General features: G+C 41.9%; 1 protein-coding gene across 3 annotated transcripts in view; it reads right to left on the bottom strand.

Moving 5' to 3' along the window:
• Nucleotides 1-21,137, bottom strand: part of CCDC85C (coiled-coil domain containing 85C) — a 175,145-nt gene that overhangs the window by 34,241 nt on the left and 119,767 nt on the right. For all 3 annotated transcript variants that reach the window (XM_006037389.3, XM_014526668.2, XM_006037387.3), the window contains one exon: nucleotides 12,417-12,521. In XM_006037389.3, the coding sequence (XP_006037451.1) occupies nucleotides 12,417-12,521 (105 nt within the window). The remainder of the gene's footprint in view (nucleotides 1-12,416; nucleotides 12,522-21,137) is intronic.

Genomic DNA, 21,137 nt, shown 5'->3' on the forward strand with positions numbered 1-21,137 from the left:
CTTCTTTCTGCTGTGCTCTTCATTCCTTGTTTGCCCTACATTAAAAAAGGAATTGTGTTCATCAGGCAACTGCTGCCTCAGAGACAGGCAATCAGCAGACCTGATGGGCTATATCCTGTTCTAAGGTCCTTGTACAAAACTAATTGAGGACAGTGGGTATTGATTGCAGAAATCCAGGAGCACAGTGGCATGATTCCCTTAGAGTGATGGTTTTTTCTCCATTCACAAAGATGCACAATTGATATTTAAGACAATGTGATCTCAGAGGGGAAGCTCATTCGGGTTCCCCAGTGCTACAACACACATGAATTGGAGATGATTTTTACAATTATAAGATAGGCCCCTTAAAAATTAATACAATCTAATTCTTCTTCCAGTTGTTACCATATTTTCTCACATACAACATACAATTCCCCCCTACCCTCCCAAGAAACAGCTTCTGGAAACTGCAGTGCACCTTCATAGATTTCATAGACATTAGGGCTGGAAGGGACCTCGGAAGATCATCGAGTCCAGCCCCCTGCCCAAAGGGCAGGAAGTCAGCTGGGGTCATAGGATCTCAGCAAGATAAACATACAAATTTCTCTTGAAGCCATTCAATATAGGTGCGTGAACCACCTCCGGTGACAGGCTGTTCCAGACCCTGGGGGCTCGGACAGTGAGGAAATTCTTCCTTGCGTCCAGCCTGAACGGTCTTGCTGGAGTTTATAACCGTTCGACCTTGTCATTCCCTGGGGTCCTGTGGTGAACAATCGTTCCCCCAGATCCTGGTGAACACCCCTGATAAACTTATAGGTGGCCATCAGATCACCCCTGAGCCTGCGCTTTTCCAGGCTAAAGAGTCCCATAGCTTTCAGCCTGTCGTCTGTTTTCCTGACCTCTGATCATGTACATGGCTCTTCTCTGGACTCTCAAGCTTCTCCACATCCTTTTTGAATTGTGGAGCCCAAAACTGGACGCAGCTGTGGCCTCACCAAGGCCGAGTACAACAGGAAAACGACACCCTGGGATTTGCTTGAGAAGCATCTATGGATGCAAGCCAGCGTTTTTCTTGCTTTACTGGCCGCAGCATCACATTGAAAGCTCATATTCATCTAGTGGTCAATCACCTCATATATCACCTTAAGGGGAGGGGGCAGCCCCCCTTGCTGCCCCCCCCCCACACCTAAGGGAGGGGAGCAGCAAGAAATAGGAGGTACTCTGTTTACCAGGGCATCCCTTGGGGTTACTAGGAACACTGGCCATAAGCTGATGGACAGCAGATTTAGATTAGACATTAGGAAAAATGTCTTTACAGCGAGGATTTCCACAATCTGGAATGGGCTTCCAAGGGAGGTGGTGCTCTCCCCTACCTTGGAGGTCTTTAAGAGGAGACTAGACAAGCACCCAGGGCAGATAATTGGACTCGATAATCTACTAAGGTCCCTTCCAACCCTAAAAATCTATTAAATCTATGAAAGCCTCTGGATAAAGGTTATAGGGGACAGCAGCAGGGGAGATGTTATGGTGTGTGCTTGCTACAGGCCTCCAAACCAAGAGGTGGACAAGACCTTATTTACACAGGTGATGGAAGTTTCCAAATCACAGTACTTGGTGAACTTTAATTATCACGACATCTGCTAAGAGGGAAACACAGCAGTGCACAAGCAGTCCGGAAAGTTTCTGGAGTGTGCTGGGGATAACTTTTTGATTCAGATGGTAGAGATGCCAATGAAGGGAGGAGGTCTTCTTGACTTCCTACACACAAACAGGAGGGAATTGGTTAAGCATGTAAAGGTGGAAGGTAACTTGGGTGACAGTGATCACATAATGATAGAGTTCAAGATCCTACAGGTAGGAAGGAAGGAAGTGAAACACCAGAATAAAGACAATGGACTTCAGAAAAGCAAAACTTTAACAAAATTCAGGGACCTGGTTCGTAGGATCCCTTGGGAGGCAAGTCTCAGGGGAAAGGTGTTCAGGAGAGCTGGCTGCACTTTAAGGAGGCTCTTTCAGGGTTCAGGAACAAGCTATCCTGATGAAAGATAAGAAGTGCAATAAGAGACCACCTGGCTAGACAGCAATCTCTTCAAAGAGCTGAAAACTCAAAAGGGAATCCTATGAAAATTGGAAACTTGGTCATAGTACTAGGGAAGAGTATAAGAGTATCTCACAGGCATGTAGGGAGACATTCTGGAAGGCCAAGGCACAATGTGAGATGCAGCTGGCAAGGGACATAAAAGGCAATAAAAAGGTATTCTATAGGTATGTCAAAAGTAATAAGATGACTAGAGATACCACAGGTCCCTTATGAAATGCGGAATGCAAGCTAGTCACAGAAGGCTGAAGTAGTTAAGCATTTTTACTTCAGTTTTCATAAATGGGGGCAGCTAACAGCTGATGAGTTCAGTTGGTAGCAGAGATAGGGAAGGAGACAAACAGCCTAGAGTAATGGCAGAACAGGTTAGGAATTACTTAGTTTTCAAGTCAGCAGGGCCAGATGCACCTTAGGGTACTGAAGAAATTGGCTTAGGTAATTTCAGAGCCATTGGCTATCCTCTCCGAGACCTCACAGAGGTTGAGTGAGGTCCCGGACTACTGGAAAAGGGCAAATCTAGTGCCTGTCTTTAAGAAGGGGAAAGAGGATCCAGGGAATCATACCTAGAAAGATTGTGGAACAGATTGTCAAGGAATCCATTGTGAAGCACTTAAAGGAGAACAAGGTGATCAGACAGACAGCATGGATTCCCTAAGAATAAGTCATGCCTGATCAACCTTATTTTCTTCTATGATAAGGTGACAGGGTCTGTGAGTGAGAGGAGAGCAATGGATGTGGTATACCTTGACTTTAACAAGGCTTGACACTGTTTCCCAAAACATCCTCATTAACGAGCTAAGGACATACAGACTAGATTAAAGATGGATACTTAACTGGTTGGATCATCCTGCTCAATGAGTAGTCATCAGTGGTTCAATGCCCAGTTGGGGGGAGATACCAAGTGGGATTCCCCAGGGGTCTGTCCAGGGTCTAGTATTGTTGAACATATTGATTAATGATTTGTAGGTTGAGATCAAGTGCATAGTTAGGAAATTTGTGGATAACACAAAGTTGGATTGAATTGTGGACACTCTGGAAGGCAAGGCTAGGATCCTGAATGACTTAGATAGACTGGGAAATGGTCTTCAATCAACAGGATGAAATTTAACAAGGAGAGGTGCAAATTCCTGCACTTGGGATGGAATAACCACATGCACAAAAACAGACTGGGGAATGAGTGGCTAGGCTACAGTACTGCAAACAAGGGCCTGGGGTTACAGTGGACCATAAGCTGAATACAAGCCAGCAACATGTTCTTATTACAAAAAAAAAAAACACTACTAGGTTGTATTAATGGGAGTGTCACTTGCAAATCAAGGAAAGTAATTATTTCTCTCTGTTCAGCACTGATGACTCTCCACCTGGAAGATTGTGTCCAGTTTTGGGCCCACGCTTCAAGAAGGACATGGACAGATTGGAAAGAGTTCAGCACAAGGCATCAAAGATGATTAGGGGCCTCAGAGTCAAGACTTATGAGGAAAGGCTGGAAGAACTAGAGTTATTTAATCTGACAAGACAGAGGGAAGATTTGATAATAGTCTTCACATACCTGAAGGGTGATTAGAGAGAGGATGGAGATGAGTTTTCTATGTGGCTGTAAGTGACAGAACTAGGAGTAACAGCCTCAAACTGGAGCTGGAGATTAGGAGGAACTTTCCGAGTATGGGCATTAGAAGAGGCTACCTAGCATAGCAGTGGAATCTCCATGTTAGGAAACTTTCAAAAGCAGGTTAGACAGACACTTGGATGGGATGATTTAGTCAGGGATGATCCTGCCATGATCAGGGACTAAATGACCTTGTGAGGTTCCTTCCAGCCCTACTTTCCTATGATCCTGTATTTTGATTATGGTCTCATCCTTTATGGATTTCAGTGATTATATCAAACATCAGCTTCCTGATATTTCCCTTCAGAGAAAGATGACAAAAGAAGAAATTATTTCCTATTCTTATGCCACTTTTCATTCTACTCAATCCTCATATCAAAGATGTCTTGTGTGGGGGTCACTGACTTTCCACCTAAAAGGACCAGACAGGACTCTCATTAGAGCAGTGGTATGAATTCTGGCTGCCATTATCCTACCTTCCCACACCACCTCAGCAGCAAGCTGAGGAGATATCCCATATATCTTAGAATGTGCTACAGTACAGATCACTGTATTATCCAAGTGCTTCCCTCATACATATACAATAGTGTTTTTTTCTTCATTTAATAATAAAGACATCCGCTGCATGGCAAGAGAAAATGCATTTTTCAGAAGTATATCTAGAAAGCGTTCTATAAGCAATGAATGAGTTTCCTATGAATATAGTACATATATTTACACAGTAACAAAAGCAATTCCACAAAGTATGGATATTGTGTGTGAACATGTATATTCATATAGGTAAACAGTCTTACCTAAAGACTATATATGTATATGTAAATAAACACACATAGGCCACCAAAACTAATTTTATCTTTGTTAGCAAATTGCTATAAATGCTCCACATAATTATAATGAATTTAATTTTGTTTCTAATTTTGAAAAAAACCTCTGCAAATTGACACATTTTCCTGAAACCCTACACCCTATAAGATTCAAGATAATGAATCAAATTACAGAAAAGTGCAATTCTTTTTATGGCTACATTGTTTGCTATGACAAGCAAAATTATACCTCTGGGAGAGTGGTAACAAAAAGCAAATCCCAATGACTTTCCCCTCTGGTAAATCGGGTTTTTTAATTGGTGGAGTGAAGATACTTCATTGTAGGAACATGAGGCCAGGCTATTAAGTTACCTTTTTCTGTACTGATTCATGAAAGGTAACATGGGAGAGACCTAACTGGAGTAGCAGTAGTGGGCCTCGTATACATCCCCAAAGTCAGATTTGGATATGCTTTGTGATCTCTTCAATGTTACTACAGATAATTACTACTAGGAACCATGTCATTCCTACACTAACTTCCTAGATACATACAGGAAAATAAATACTACCAATTTGGTAGAGCCCAAATATTCCCAACTGTGATACTGGAACTTAAAAGGCTTGGAATCTCTAAATCACATGCAAAATCTACATGGAATTTACACATCAAGCCAGGGGAAGAACTTGCAGGGAAGGGCTCCTGACCTAATGTGCGTGAACTACCATCTCAAAAAAAACAATGTTTGGAGTAAGCAGAGTGAGCTCCTAAGAAAATGGCAAAAAGGTTGACTGGCAAAGAAGCTACATCAGAATGTGCAAGGATAAAGTAAGAATTACCAACGGTCAAGCTGAGCTAGATTCATCAAAGGAATTTAAAACAAAAGTTCTTCAGTTATATAAATTAAATAAGTACTGAGGATCCTATGCAATGAGGATAGTGTAAAGTTAAAGATAATACAGATACAACCCAAAATTAAATGAATGTTCACCAGAGCGCCCCAAGGGATGACGAGGTCGAATGGTCACAAACTACTTCAAGATCGTTTCAGGCTGGACATAAGGAAGAACTTCTTTACTGTCCGAGCCCCCAAGGTCTGGAACAGCCTGCCACCGGAGGTGGTTCAAGCGCCTTCATTGAACACCTTCAAGATGAAACTGGATGCTTATCTTGCTGGGATCCTATGACCCCAGCTGACTTCCTGCCCTTTGGGTGGGGGGGCTGGACTCGATCTTCCGAGGTCCCTTCCAGCCCGGATGTCTATGAAATCTATGTCTACGAAATCTATGAATATTTTGCCTTGTTTTCAATAGCAGGATGATGTAGAACATGGATGCAAAGACAGGATGGCTACTGGGAATGAGGCTTGGGAAAAGAAATCATCATACGCATGGTGCCAAAACACTGACGCACAAAACTTCAAGTCAGCAAAAAGGATTGTCAGGAAAGTCTCAGATCAGAGTGGTTGACTGCAGAACTGCAAATGTCATATTTTTATTTATGAAAAGGAAAACAAGTTATCCTGGCACCTACTGAGGTGTTAGTCTGACCTCAACAGCATGTGAGAATTTGGAACAAATTTTGAAGAAAAGATTAAAAACAGGGAAGTATGCAGCATGAGTTTACCAAAGCTGGATTGTGCCAAACTAACCCATTATCTTTTTTAGGAACTGACTTTTGAGACAAGAATAATGAAATAGTTCTAAATTATCTGGACCCAAGTAGAGCATTTGATGTGGTATTACATGGGAAATTACCAGTTAAACTGAAAGAGAAATAACTGGGTGAAAGGGAAATCACTAGGGGAGTTCCTCCAGTATCAGCCTGGGATGAATCCTATTTAAAGAACCCCATTAGTGACCCTGACACACAAAACAGGAGCCTGCAAGTAATATTTCTTGATGACACAAGGCAGGGTAGCATCAAATCGATGGTGGTACCAACTGAAGTGGAGAAGGACAAACATGTCTGTATTTAAGAAAAGAAAAAACAATTCTGTAGTTATTAGTCTATAGTTGGACCTGTTAGTCTCTGCAACTCAGATGATTTCAGAGTATTAAACAGAGAGAACTGGGTGACTGAGGACTAAAATAATAAAATTGGGATGAAATGTAATAGTACAAATGGCAAGGTCATGTACTTAAGGATTAACAACAAGAATTTATGATAAAAGATGGGGATTAATCAGTGAGGAACAAGAGAGAAGGAGAAAATACCTAGATGAATTAGCTGATCACTGGATAATTGTGAGCTACCAATGAATTGCAACTATTAAAAAAAAAAAAAAAAAAAACAATCCTAAAATGCCTCAAGTGAGGTACTTCCAGTAGAGACAGGGAAGGAGTCATGCCATTGTACCAGGCACTTGCAAGACCTCATCTTGAATCCTGCATATAATGCTGGTCACCCTGTGTTCACAAAGGATGAATTCAAACTAGAACAAATGTAGAAAAAAACCTAGTGCCATGATCAGAAGGATGGAATGCCTCTTCCCCCAAAAGAGAACTTGGTTTATCTAGCCTACAAAAACGAGGGCTGGGAAAGGATAAGACTGCTCTGTAAAATGTATCATGAGGAAAATAGCAAAGAGGGAGTTAAGTTACAAGGCAATGTTGGCATAACATAGGTATTATCTGAGCATGAACACCCTAGGCTGTAGAGTAGGTGTTTCTGACCCCCAGTGCTGTAAGGTTTTGGAACAGCCTTCTCATAGAAGTGTAGATGAGCGAGGTGGGTTTTGCCCCTTTCACAGCCCAGAAGACCACACTTTCAGTCTCTTGTGCAAGCAGTCACACCCCGCAGTCTCCACTCACCCTTTACGTTGTTGTCCTCATCTCAGCTCCACCATACTTACCCCTCAAGCGTCAAATGGGACTGAAGATTCCCACCCTGACCTGACTTATTCCCTGGCGCAGAGTCTTTATATAGGGTGGATCTAGAAGCAGTCAAGTACCTAAGACTTGAAAGGGATCTGTGTCTGGGCCGCAGCTGAGGTCTTGCTCCTTTATTCCCATGTGGGACTTACAAACCCCATCAACAAGAGGGAAAAAACACTAACTCTCAGCTTGATAAATTTACACGCAGGTTCAGAAGTCATCATCACTGCTTGTGATGACAGGAGAATGTTCCTAGAAACACTGGAATGGTCTGTACTCATACACGAGAGCTCTGCAGCAACAGTCTTTACCTTTTAACAAGGCTGGATCATGGTATAAGCACTGTATTGGCACTTCTCTGAAGCTGCCATTTTGCAGGATCTCAGCTTTCACTTTAATAACAAGCAAGTTGAGCTGCTTGGGAAGAAAACTCAGTATAACTGGAACATAAATGAGGCTGCGAAGAGCCTGGAACAACAGTTCTAAGAAGCAGGAACTGCTCCATCCATCTCACTGAGATGTGAACTCAGTAATATGTCAAGAATATAAGAAAGAACATTAAGAGGAATATATCACAATTTATCATGAGGGTGGTCCCACCACTTATTTCCCATTTGAGCAGTCCAGAGCAAGCACAACCTGATAGAAGTGAAGAGAGTCAGGTACATCTTTGAAAGGTAACAACTTTGAGGCCCCACTATCCCTTAATTATATTAGCAAGTGCATACTCCATTCTCATACTGTTATGTGCATCATAGAATATCTTGTTTTGCTTAAGACCCCAGCTGCTGGAGCCATGTGAATATGTGCATCTCTATTAAAAAAGGAGAAAAAAAAGAATGTATGGTTATGAAGAAAAACCTCCAAAAATGACCCAATGGTGCTTCAAACCCTTTACAATCCTGGGGTTAAATGTCAATATTTAGGAATTTGGCCCTCCTTGTGATCCCCACTTTTAAAAGGTCTCTTTTTACTGTTTCCAGAGAGCAAGAGTATCCTGGTTCTCCTAAAACAAAATAAGATCCTAAAACAAAATACGATCCATAAAGTTTTCTACTCTTCCACCCCAACAGCCACCTAAGCAATTTGCTAATGTCTCCCTGTTCGGCAGGGACAATCTAGACATTGTAGGCATTATTTTCCCAAATTATTGTTTATTTGTATGCACACACATTATTTATTGACTGACTGATGGACTGGATTAGATGTGTATGCAAATACTGGGCAATACTATGTCCCTTAAAACAGCTGTGGGATGCTGCTATGAATTCAACAAGGTCCTAGAGCTGTCTAAAGAGTGACAGAGCAGAGGCACCTCCCTGGATCAAATCAGGTGCAAGTGTTTTAAACCCACCCTAGACTCACTGTCTTGAGCTATGAGTCTGTTGGCTCTCACCATCATGTTTAGCTGTGGTCCAAGGCCCTGTCTCTGACAGCAAATGCACAGAAAACAGAAAGTGAGATTTCACACAATCTGAATTGCTAAAATGGCTTTGCTTTTGTGGTGAGAAAGACCTTCACCCCCCACACCCCTGAGGCAGAAATCTGTTTGGGAGAATATTAAAGGCACACAAAGGTGAAGCATAGTAGTATCATTTTACGAGAATGAGGGATGTGAATTGTTACAATTCCAGTTCCATCTCGTGACCCTGATCCATCCTTAGATGTTCTAGAGACAATATACAAACAAAACAGAACTTGAGAAATTTCCTCTCCAGTGATGGAGAGAAAATTGAGATGCAAAAAAGCAAATGATAGTGTCTGTACTCAGTGAACATATCCTGAAGCACTATTCAGACATAGATTAATTACACCTCAAAAACATCTCTAATGAAGTTGGTAATTATTTCCCCAACCATCACATTTCATGAATGAAGACCTCCAACACAGAGAAGTGAGTGAACTGGGCAGGTTCACAGAGAAAGCCTAAAGGAGAACCAGGGGTGTAGGTTGTAGCCATGTTGGTCTAAGGACATAGGCAGACAAGGTTCTTTGGGTGAATCTGATATCTTTTATTAGACCAACTTAAATAGTTGGAAAACAATTATTAAGCAAGCTTTCGGGTTCAAAAACCCTTTGTCAGGCTAAGGAAGTTTCAGCTGAAACTGATTCACCCAAAGAACCTTGTCTGCCTAAAGGAGAGCCAGAAATACACATCTAAGTCTCATGACTTTCAAATTCATGCTTCAACCACAAGACCATCTCCTACTATGATGCGACTAGCAAGTACCTGATGTCATCATCATTTATTCCTTTCAAAACCTGGTTAGATTTATTTAAATAAAATTCCTCCCCAAACATCTTGAGGACAGAATATGAGAACAGAAATCCATACAACTCGGACTAGGCAATTCCTCATATCCAACTCCAATGGCATACACACAACCTCTTACATCCCCAGAGAAATCTGGTGAAAATGGTATTGCTTGCAGTACAAAGTGAAGATCACCAAAGTCTGCACTGTGGTGACCAGTGGGTTCACTCAAGTTTCAAGGACCTCACACTGAGAAAGCCAAGACATTAGCATCCTCCTGCATAAAACAGCAGGATGCTAAGATGCTAATATGAGTCCTTCAGCTTACCTGGGATGAGAAAGAATCCACATAGAAAATGAGCTGCTAAGCAGTCAGGATCTAAATCATTTAGGGCTGTATAAGTCAAAATCAGCATCTAAGACTTCCTCTTCCAAAAGGTTTGGGTAGTCAGTGCATATCACAGGGCGTAGATGTGCTCCTGCCCACTTAATTCTTGCACTCTCTGCAGGAGTTAAGTAGACAGCAGTTTACTGCACTGGTTGCAAACTCTGAATGCATTCCAGGTGCAACCCTGGTTTGAACCTGGTTTGGGATGCCTTCCATGGTCTAGTTTGCATCAGACGCTGATCTATACCAGAAGGGTCAGAGCCTCTGGACATGCACAGAGGAGCATCACATACAACTCAAGATACTGCAGCATTCTTCACTAATATTCCCAGAACACTGCACAGAATGGGACAGAATAGAGACTTCTGCACAACAGAGCCCAAAGGGCAGAACACAAGTTACCTAATACTGCTTGTTGGACCTCATGAAAAGAAAAGAGCAGAGCCTCTTACTTCTGTGTGATCTTATACAAGCCTGCAAGCAAACTCATAATGACTTGCAGTTTGCTGTCTTAAGGTGGCAGAGGGGTCTAAAGGAATCAGTATGGCTGTCAGATCTTTTTCTTTCACCAGAAAGGGGACCAGCTACTAACACAGAGATTTCTTTCTGTACTAATCAGGAACCTACAAGCAAAGTGACCTGGACTAAAAAAATATAAAATAAAACCAACACTTAAGGAATCCAAATAACATGGGATTTGTTTTGCCTTAACTTTCTCGATAATTTTCCACAAAAGGAAGGAACGTTAGAGACGAGTGGAAGTCCACTCAAGGAATAGAATACTCTCTTGAGAAAGGGTTTAATTATGACCTTTTAGAAAAGCCATCACTTTCTCTTAAGTAATAATGGAAAGCACTAACACTCAATTAACACTGAATATGACACCTTTCTATTAGCTTTCACCAGACCAACAACCTATGCATCCCCTGGCAACAGCAGGTTCTCAAGTGTCTTATATGGACTGGAACTCAAGCAGAAAAAAAATCCCTGCAGACTAATTTCTACTCCCATGGAGTCAGGCAGCTCTGTCCAAATCTATATGTTAAGGATGCTTGAAGAGAAGCAAAAATACTTTCCTCCACAGGCATAATCTTCTAAGAACAAAACTCCTGCCATCGGTTTTCTATCTATAGTCTTGACCCTTTCATCTCTCACAAATCACCTAAATACCATAAGTAGGATAAAGCTAGGCATTTAAGTGAATTCCATTAAATTTATTTAATTTACAAGTTGTTATCATCTTCTCATAACACTAAAATCCAACAGAAAAAAATCTGTACGTTTATACCTACTGAATATTTCTTATTAAAATATGCAAAGTGACTGATGTTTTCCCTTTCCTTACACAGAATTAGTACTTGCCAAATTGTGATTTTTTTCCCCCTATCATATTTACACAAAGAAGGCTGAATCTGGAAACCTCTCTAAAATGACATTTGCCATAATGAGGCAATGCTGAGCTCTGCAGTATGCACTGCAAAATCTAGCAAATTCTCAGACTTATCATTATCAATACCTCTCTAAGTATAAAGTGGGCATTTTGTTAAATTCCACACACGTTACTGCGATAAGAATGACTGGGAGCCTGATCCTGAATGATAAAGAACATCTAAAGCTGAATGCAAGATCAGGTCAATTACAACCAGAATGTGACTGGACACTGCATCACATGCTCTTAATTACAATCTTGGCTGTAATTTAGTTGAACAAATATAATATTCCAAAGTGCATAGATAAATATTTGAAAAATGATCCTCTAGGACTTTCAATCCATGGTATATTCTCACTGGGCACATTTTGCCCAGCAATTCATGGGTGGTGTAGGACTAGAAGGAGGAGCCCTTAAAGTACAATGTTTGGCTCTCTCTGGACTTTTCACTTTTGTCAAACAGGATTCTTTTGTCATTTTAAGGGAAGCAGAACAGGAAAATTTTGTTACATGAAACCTACTGGCCATGCTGAAAAGGTTAAGAGTAAACATGAAGCACCAAGAATTCAAGCATTAAAGATCTCACAGAATAATTGTTAAGGCACCGGACAGGGTGTCTTTTGCTTCTTCAGTGTCAGCTTTTTTGACCTGAGTCAATCAGAAAAGGCAACTTAAGAAAAGCAAGCCACCGGTTTGACTGGCCCTCACCTTGTTTTAAGATTGGCATCTGGGTGACAGAGATCTGTATTACTGGTAAAAGCTAGCACTTCCAGGAACTCCCCCAGCTCTGGAAAAATGCAGCTGCTAAGACTGATGAATGCTGAAGGGTCCACTTCCCCTTTTACACCACAAACGTCAGGTTTCAGAAAAGCTGGCGCTCAGCCTGCCAGCAATTGCATTTAGGGCCTCAGCTCAAGCTCTCCTCTACTGAAAACTCAAGATTTTTTTTCTGTATAAATACACCAGGTAACTAAAAGGCTCTTACATTTTGCATGGCATCTTGATACTGCGGCAATGACGACAGCTGTGATTCAGAGTGGTACGGGGATAACCCTTTTCTTAGAGTCCTCAAATCCCCAGTGCTAGACTGCTGCAAAGACAAAGAAAGAAAATAGGACAGTCTGTATTATTAGCCAGCAGAAAAATGATGCTCATTCTGATTAGCATTCTTTATTAGCTTTTTCCCCTCTGACCATTTCTGTACTGCAGTCTGTTCCCATAGCGACTTCTTGAAATGATGGTTAAAATGACCATCTGAGTTTAAATGATTTTCCTTTTGTCAACACCTGGAAAAACATTTGCAAGCAGTTGGGAATTAAGCTTTTACTATCTACTCTATATACAGACAGCCTAGGAAGATATTTTCTTCTGTCCAGCTCCATCTGAATTCTGGATCACTGAATCAAAATTCTGTTAAGATGCAAATAGGAAAATTAAATATGAACTCTGACCGCTTACCTAAAGAATTAAAAAAATGTATCAGTAAAAGAAAGGCCTTTTGCACTTATACAAATTCGGAAGAAAACATTTCTAGTTTTTCCACTGAGTCTACATTGGCTATTTCTATTACAGGCATTTGAAAAAGTAATGAGTTTTTAAATATTGTCACACGCATTTATTAAAGCTTGCATAGTCTTGTTTGTGAGAGGGACATTATTTATTTGGCTAAGAATTTCTTGTACACAACACATCTTGAACAGATATGCTACATGTCATATACACACACATATAATAAATAACACACATTGAAACTAAAAAACCCAAAACCCCCCCTCACTCTGACCAGAAAATGACCAGGTATTTTAAGACCACTGATTAATCCTCTTATGAGGGAGCCTGTCTTGGGCTATTAGTCCTCTCATTCCATGAATCCATAATGAGACACTCTTAGAATGAGAATTCTTCTTAAAAGGACACCCATTAAAGATCCTGTATATCAGAACCTAAAATCAAGGATCTGGGATGAGAATTATATCATTACTTCATTACTCATAAACATGCTCATTAACTTTACAATTTTTTAAGAATATCAAGCAATGTATTGTTCTTGGCTTTAAAGCTATAAAAGCATGACCTTTTAGATTTTTATGCTCCATTAAGACTTTTGACTTGCATTTGCTGCAGAAATGATATTTTCCACTTCAAAAGAACTAAAGAAAAACCACTGGTGCAATAAAATTTAATGGAATGTCTCATAAATCAGCTCAACTGTATATAAAAAGCACGGTAACCCCAAGGGCTTGACCACAACCAAAACCTTTAGGACACAGTCATGTGGTGACTGCACTTCCATTGCTTGCTTCCATTTTGTGCACTCAGAGAAGATGCACCATTTTCTCTCATCAGAGTCCCTTTCCTTGAAGTCAAGTGGCCCATGTGGGAACTCTGAGATTTTCCTGAGCTCTGAACACTCCATTGTTTTTAAAAAGCTCTGATATGATCATGAGTTCACTCCCATAACCCATTCAACCCTATCAATTTTCCCTTTACAAGCTGTGAAAAAGGTGGCCAGTATTCGCAGCAGTCATCCTGAAGAAATTGATGCTACTTTTACCTACCTCAATTAAAGTCTTTAATCTACTACTATGGAATGATTTTGCAGATAGTGGACTTCAGCTTTCCTTCAAGCCATAAGGTGGCACCATAAATGATCATGGTCTCATTTTCAAATGCATTTGCAAGTGAAGTTCCAAGGACAGCAATTTTGTGGCCTGGTCACTGCTACAGTTAAAACAGGGGCAGGCAAAGTCCAGCCTGTGGGCCAGATCCAGCTGGCAGTGGACTCCATTTCCCAGCAGTCCCTGCCCACAGGGCTGGGGCTGGTCTCCATGGAGACCCCAGCTGCAGCTGTGCTGTGATAGCCAAGGCTGGGGTTGCCATGGAGTCCAGGCCCAGCCATGCTGGCAGGGCACGCAGCAGGGCAGGGAGCTGCTCCAGAGCCACTGGGATCTTGTGCCACGGGCAGCTTGGTCAGGGCCAGGACAGAGCTGCAGTCTGCACGCTCTGGGCAAAGATGCGCAGGCAGTAGATTGCAGCTCTGTCCCAGCTCTTTGCACAGTCTGTTGCTGGAACAGTCTCACAATCCACTGCCTGCATGTCCCTGCCTGGAGAATGCAGGCTACAGATCATGGCTCTATCCTGGCCCCAACCAAGCTGCCTCTGCCACAAGGTCCCAGCAGCTCAGGAACAGCCCCCTGCCCTGCCCTGTCACATGTCCTGCCAGCGCGGTTGGGGCTGGTCTCAATGGCAGCCCCAGCCTTGTGCTATCACAGGGCAGCTGTGGCTGGGATCTCCATGGAGACTGGCCCCAGCCATTCAGGCAGGGGCTGCTGGGAAATGGAGTCTAGCTGGTGGTCAGATCTGACACTTTGCCCACACCCGAATTAAAAGGTTCTCATTGCATAACGCCTAGCAGGGCAGTACTGGGGAAGAAGGGTCACATACAATGACTAATTTGCTAACAACAATGCCAGGACGTAGCCTACACCAGTCTGTTGGCTGGTTACATGGGAACAGCAGTTCTGTTCTGGCTGGTTATTCCTCCATGGTCTGGTTTTGTATGTCAGCAACTCTCCCTCACTTATTGAACACAACCCCAAGAGAATGAGTACAGTAGTACCCAAACTGGATCCTGCAATGTTACCTACCCTTACCCCACATGAAACCTTGGCATCTTTAAGCACGGTGAATTGTTCCCTTTTCCATCTGAGCTAAATGCACATGAGCATGCATATGTGAATGATGGAAGCAAGTGGCACAGCAAGAATTTTTAGGTTTTTTGCTTGAGGTATCATAGATGGTTCATGTCATATCCTACCTTCCCATTCCACTTCCAAGAGACAACAAATGCTTTTCTGGGGTCTAGGGGTGAGGCCCAGAACACCTCTTTCTTTCCTAGGCATTACAAGAATCTCCCAGATGTCTGTACTGGGTTAATTAAAACCAGTTTTAAAACAAATGGTAATTAAACTGATGCCTATTCTGCATATAACTAAGTCCCTTGTTTCGTGGTTGCAGTTGGGGAGATGCACAGACTTCAGATCATTGGTATAATTCACATGGAGTTCAACAAACGTTGAACATGGAGTTCAACAAACATTATGAAGGCCTTCAGAAGTTGTTTTTTTTTCAGGCCAGAGGTAAAGCATATTGATAGGTGACAGTACAGCAGGGGTTGAAAGTCTATGCCCTGTAGGCTGGATGCAGCCTGTGGTGACATTGGATACAGGCTGCAGTGGAGGCTTCAGGGACATTCTGGCAGCACTGTAGCTAAGCACTGCACCGCACCACAGCCAGGAACTTTGCCACAGCCGGGTCCTAGAATCGCTCACCTTCAACCCAAGCCGGGTCATTCTGACCTGCCACCAGAAAGCATTGCCAACCCCTGCAGCAGAGGATCTTCAACTGCGTCTCTATCTGTTCTGAGGACAGTCACCAAGTACTGGGTCAGTACCTTCTATCCATATTATACTCAAGGTTGAAGTGAATTTTTATTTTCCTGTTTTCTGTTTTAAGATGACATACTTCAAAATCTAATGTGTTCCTTGCAAATTGCTTTCCTCCAGCAGCCTATCAATCACAAGTCAGAATGATTATTTCCATTAAAAAAAAAAAAAGTTCACTCTTTCCTTTTTTGGCTGCAGTGGAAAAGCATTTTAAATTAAAATGGTGCAATTACTCCAAGTGTGCTCTTCACCCTTTCTAAACATTTACATGCTCATTGGACTTGGCTATCAATGTCTAAAGTTAAATCGGACAAAATGTGAATCCCTCATTAGCAAGCAATATGACTAATGATGCATCAAAATGATCAACCACTATTCCACTTAAATCTAAATTAAAAAACCTGGTACTTGCATTGTCAGTTTGCTCACAAAATGAAAAATCCCTTATTACCTTGCCCAATTTTCATTATCAAGATGGAAGTGTCTCCTAAATTGCTTTTCTAGTCAAAATGGCATTTTAAATCTACAATTGCTGATCATCTCTTTCTTCCATCACTGTTTGGAGATTATCTCAATTAATGGGCAGCATGTCGATAATAAATCACTGCTCAGGTGAAGTCATTTCACATTTTTTAAGAGTTCCAAGGGAATGTCCTGACAAAATAGTTTTTCTTCAAAACTAAAGCCCTTCGTGGGAATGTGCCACTTTTGTTTAAACTTTGAGAAGGAAAGTTTTCTATGCTGAACAGCAGGAAAAAACACATGTCCCCACCCTTTCCCTCTGCGGTAGACAATAGTTTGATGATCCTGGAAATCACCTAGTCTAGGTCTAAGTTTCTCCTTTGCTTTACTCAGACCAGGGAGTTGAATACCTGGTTTCCTACATCTGAGGGTAGCATCCTAACTACCAAGTTAATTGGCTATTCTGGGGTAGGCCTCTGCAATTTTCTGCAAAAAACAGGGAAAAAAGGTCTTGGTTTTATCCCCAAGCAAAATGGATATATTTTGAAATCTCAAAAGATTAATTTGACAGGAAGGGAAAAACATTTCTCATGCTTTTCTACATCTTTCTCTAGGGAGAAAACATTCTATACAATTAAAAGCTTTGCACCACTGAAATTAATAGGGTTTGGTCCTATTTTTTAACAAAGTCAGTAATTTCTACCTATTGGAAGCAATCTTCAAAGAACAAGATTCATTCTAAAGCACACACAGTGATCTACGCCTAATCCAGCCTTTGTTTTACACCTAGAATTTCTCATCAACTTCTTGTGTGCACAAGGTCACAGGTAGAAGTTGAAGAGGCGTGTACAACTTTGGCTAACAAAAGTGAATCCTTTAGCTCCGGCAGTACAGGCTTGTGCTTTTAGACCCAGGAGTTCTAGGCTCACTCCCTACTGTTGAAGATCCAACTACAGGCATGTCATTACAGTGTATTAATTATAGGAGGATTTGGATCAGGCTTCTCATAGACATTTCTCCAATAATGCAAATCAATGGAAAATGGCCTCATCCACCCAAAAAACAATTTCATAGATTCATAGATGCTTAGGGTCAGAAGGGACCTTAGTAGATCATCAAGTCCGACCCCCTGCCCTGGGCAGGAAAGAGCGCTGACGTTAGACGACTCTAGCCAGGTGCTTGTCCAGTCTCCTCTTAAAGACCTCCAAGGTAGGGGAGAGTAAGACCTCCCTTAGAAGCCCATTCCAGATTTTGGTAACCCTTACTGTAAAGAAGTTCTTCCTAATGTCTAATCTAAATCTGCTCTCTGTTAGTTTGTGGTTGTTGTTTCTAGCCCTGGTAAACACAGTATCTCCTATTTCTTGCTGTCCCCCCTGACAAGTTTGTAGACTGCCACTAGATCCCCTCTCAGCCTTCTCTTGCGGAGGCTGAAGAGATCCAGGTCCCTCAATCTCTCCTTGTAGGACCTTATCTCTAGGCCCCTAACCAGACAAGTAGCCCACCTCTGGACCCTCTCAAGGTTTTCTACATCCCTCTTGAAGTGCAGCACCCAAAACTGAATGCAGTACTCCAGCTGCAGCATTACCAATACCACATAGAGGGGAAGTAACACCTCCCTAGACCTGTTCATGATACACCTGCTAATGCATGATAACAGTGCAGCCAGCTTTACGGATCACTTCGTCACAGTGATGACTCACGTTCATCTTGGAGTCATAGTAGACTCCGAGATCCCTTTCCGCTGCTGTGCTGCTTAGAAAGTCGTCTCCCAATCTGTATGCGTGTTGATGATTCTTTCTTCTCCCTAGGTGCAGTATACTTTGCACTTATCTCTGTTAAACTGCATCCTATTCTGTTCTGTCCACTTTTCCAACCTGTCCAAATCCACCTGAATCAGTTCCCTGCCCACTAGTGTGTATACTTTGCCCCATACTTTGGTGTCATCTGCAAGTTTGGACAGAGTGCTGATGAAGATATTGAACAGCACTGGTCCAAGGACTGAACCTTGGGGGAACCACACTGCCCACATCTTTCCAGGTCAATACTGACCGTCTACCACCTCTCTCTGGGTGCGACCCCTAAGCCAATTCACCACCCACCTGACCATGTAATCATCTACGTCACAGCCGTTTAGTTTATGAGAATGGGATGAGACACCGTAATGAAGGCCTTTTTAAAAATCCAACTAAATGACATCAACCTCGACTCCTGTGTCTAAGCATTTTGTGACCTGATCATAAAAGGAAACAATGGAGCAACAGCTGTTCCTTCTTAAACACATTTACTCTCATGTTGTATCCTTCCAACACTGCCAGTTCATCCAAGGTCTGCAAGTTCAGCTATTTTCTTATTCTTTGGGAACGATAATACAAGATGATGATGATTCATAGATGTAGGGTTGGAAGGGACCTTGTAGATCTTCTAGTCCAACCCCCTGCTCTGGGCGGGAGAGAAAACTGGGCTCAAATGACCCCAGCTAGGTAAACGTCAAGCCTCCTTTTAAAGACCCCCAAGGCAGGAGCCAGCACCACTTCCCTTGGAAGTTGGTTCCAGATCCTAGCCGCCCTGACTGAGAAGTAGTGCATTCTAATGTGTAGTCTAAACTTACTCTCTAGCAACTTATGGCTGTTATTCCTTGTTACTCCAGCAGGCGCTCAGAGGAACAAGGTCTCTCCCAATCCCCACTGGTCCCCCCTTAGTAAGTTTATAGAGGGCCACCAGGTCCCCCCTCAGCCTTCTCTTGCGAAGGCTGAACAGGTTGAGGTCCCATAGCCTCTCCTCGTAGGGTCTTCCCTGCTGTCCCCAGATCACGCGAGTGGCCCTCCTCTGGACCCTCTCGGTGCTGGCCACATCCCTTCTGAAGTGCGGCGCCCAGAACTGGACGCAGTACTCCAACTGCGGCCTGACCAGTGTTGCATAGAGGGGGAGGATCACCTCCTTGGCCCTGCTTGTAATGCATCTGTGGATGCAGGACAAGGTACAGTTAGCCCTACTGACCGTGTCCTCACATTGTTGGTCCATGTTCAACTTGGAGTCAATAATAACTCCAAGATTTCTTTCTGCCACCATGCTTTCGAGAAGGGAGTTCCCCAGCCTATACATATGCTGCTGGTTCTTACTGCCTAAGTGCAGCACCCTGCACTTGTCAGTATTGAATCCCATCCTATTTTCATTTGCCCACCCCTGTAACCTGTCCAGGTCCCACTGTAATCTGTCCTTCCCTTCTAGCGTGCCCACCTCACCCCAAATCTTGGTGTCGTCTGCAAATTTAAACAGGGTGCTTTTCACCCCATCATCCAAGTCGCTAATAAAAAAATTGAACAGTGCGGGCCCAAGGACCAAGCCCGAGGGGACTCCACTGCCCACTTCCCTCCAGGTCGAATATAACCCATCCACCACCACTCTGAGTATGACCCCTCAGCCAATTTGCAATCCATCTGACTGTGTAGGCATCAATGCCTCAGTCGCCTAGCTTTTTAATGAGAATGGGGTGGGAGACAGTGTCAAAGGCCTTCCTGATGTCCAGAAAGATGATGATACTACAAGATGACAATGATGATAATGATACAACAAGATGATGATAATGCTGATCTGGCCAGCTTAAATCAATCAGAATAATTTTGTCCAGCATAACAACCACAACAACCACCACCACTTTATTGTTACTAATTTATAATTAATTTAATTTAAACTGGACAAAATACTGAAGTCTTGGCTCAAGAAGCACTCTCATAGGACTCTTACAGGACTTGAGATCTTATTAAAATTCTATTTAAAGCAAAGGATACAAAAAAGTCCAATGGTGAATATTTTTCACATAGAATTACTTCAATTTAATTAAATATTTCCAATTTTTTTTAAATCAAATGATTCTAATAATAAATTAAAAACAGCACATTAGCACACACTTGAAATCTGAATCAAAGCTTGTTACTCTGTTAGCAGAAAGAATAAATTGTGACCTGTGACTTCTGACCTGCTCTGCTGAGTGATTCAATTTGGAAAGAACACAAATCGCATGAGAAGATGGATGATGTTTATGTTGCTGTTTTAAGGTCAAGGTACTAAGAAGAAACATTTATTTTCCCTTTTTTTTTCTTCCTGTCTAATGAAATCAGGTCAGAGCTATTGCCATGTTGAACCAACTGCACAAATGAGTGTTGAAAAACTTTAGGATAAGTTAGACAAATTATCTTTTTGATTGCACTTCATTGCAACTTCTGCCAGACAGAAGACAAAAGCAGAAATGACCAGAACCTAATTCCTATAGACTATGATGAAATAAAGCAGACCATACCTACACTAAAATTAAATACAGAAAGACACACACATTTGCTTGACAGTCATCCAGATAATTCTCCGCATTTACGAATGGGATTAAGTAAAGCCACGGGAACTATTTAAATTAGAATTATGTTCTAAAATAACTCAGGAATATTAGAAAATGACACTGTCAGCTTCTAGTAATTAAGGAATTAGCATTCAAAATAGGACTTGCATAATGGTCTTTAATTGAAAACGTTATTCTCTCCTTTATCTTCAGTTGTAATAGCTGAATGTCTATACAGGACATAAAAACGTGATCACAAATTTCCAGTTTGTATCTGCATTCCACTGAAATATTAGGACCTTTACTGGAATAATGATTTAATTTTTCCCCCAGATGCTTTATTATTATTATTTTTTAACTTGTGGATCTTTTTTTTTTTTTCTTCTACCATCCCATGGTCTGTTAAAGCTAGTCTCAGCTGAATAGAAAACAGAACAAAGCATCCATCTCATGAAGTTCCACACTGTTA

Source organism: Alligator sinensis, unplaced genomic scaffold, assembly GCF_000455745.1.
Source record: "Alligator sinensis unplaced genomic scaffold, ASM45574v1 scaffold1346_1, whole genome shotgun sequence".
NCBI classification, from domain to species: domain Eukaryota; kingdom Metazoa; phylum Chordata; order Crocodylia; family Alligatoridae; genus Alligator; species Alligator sinensis.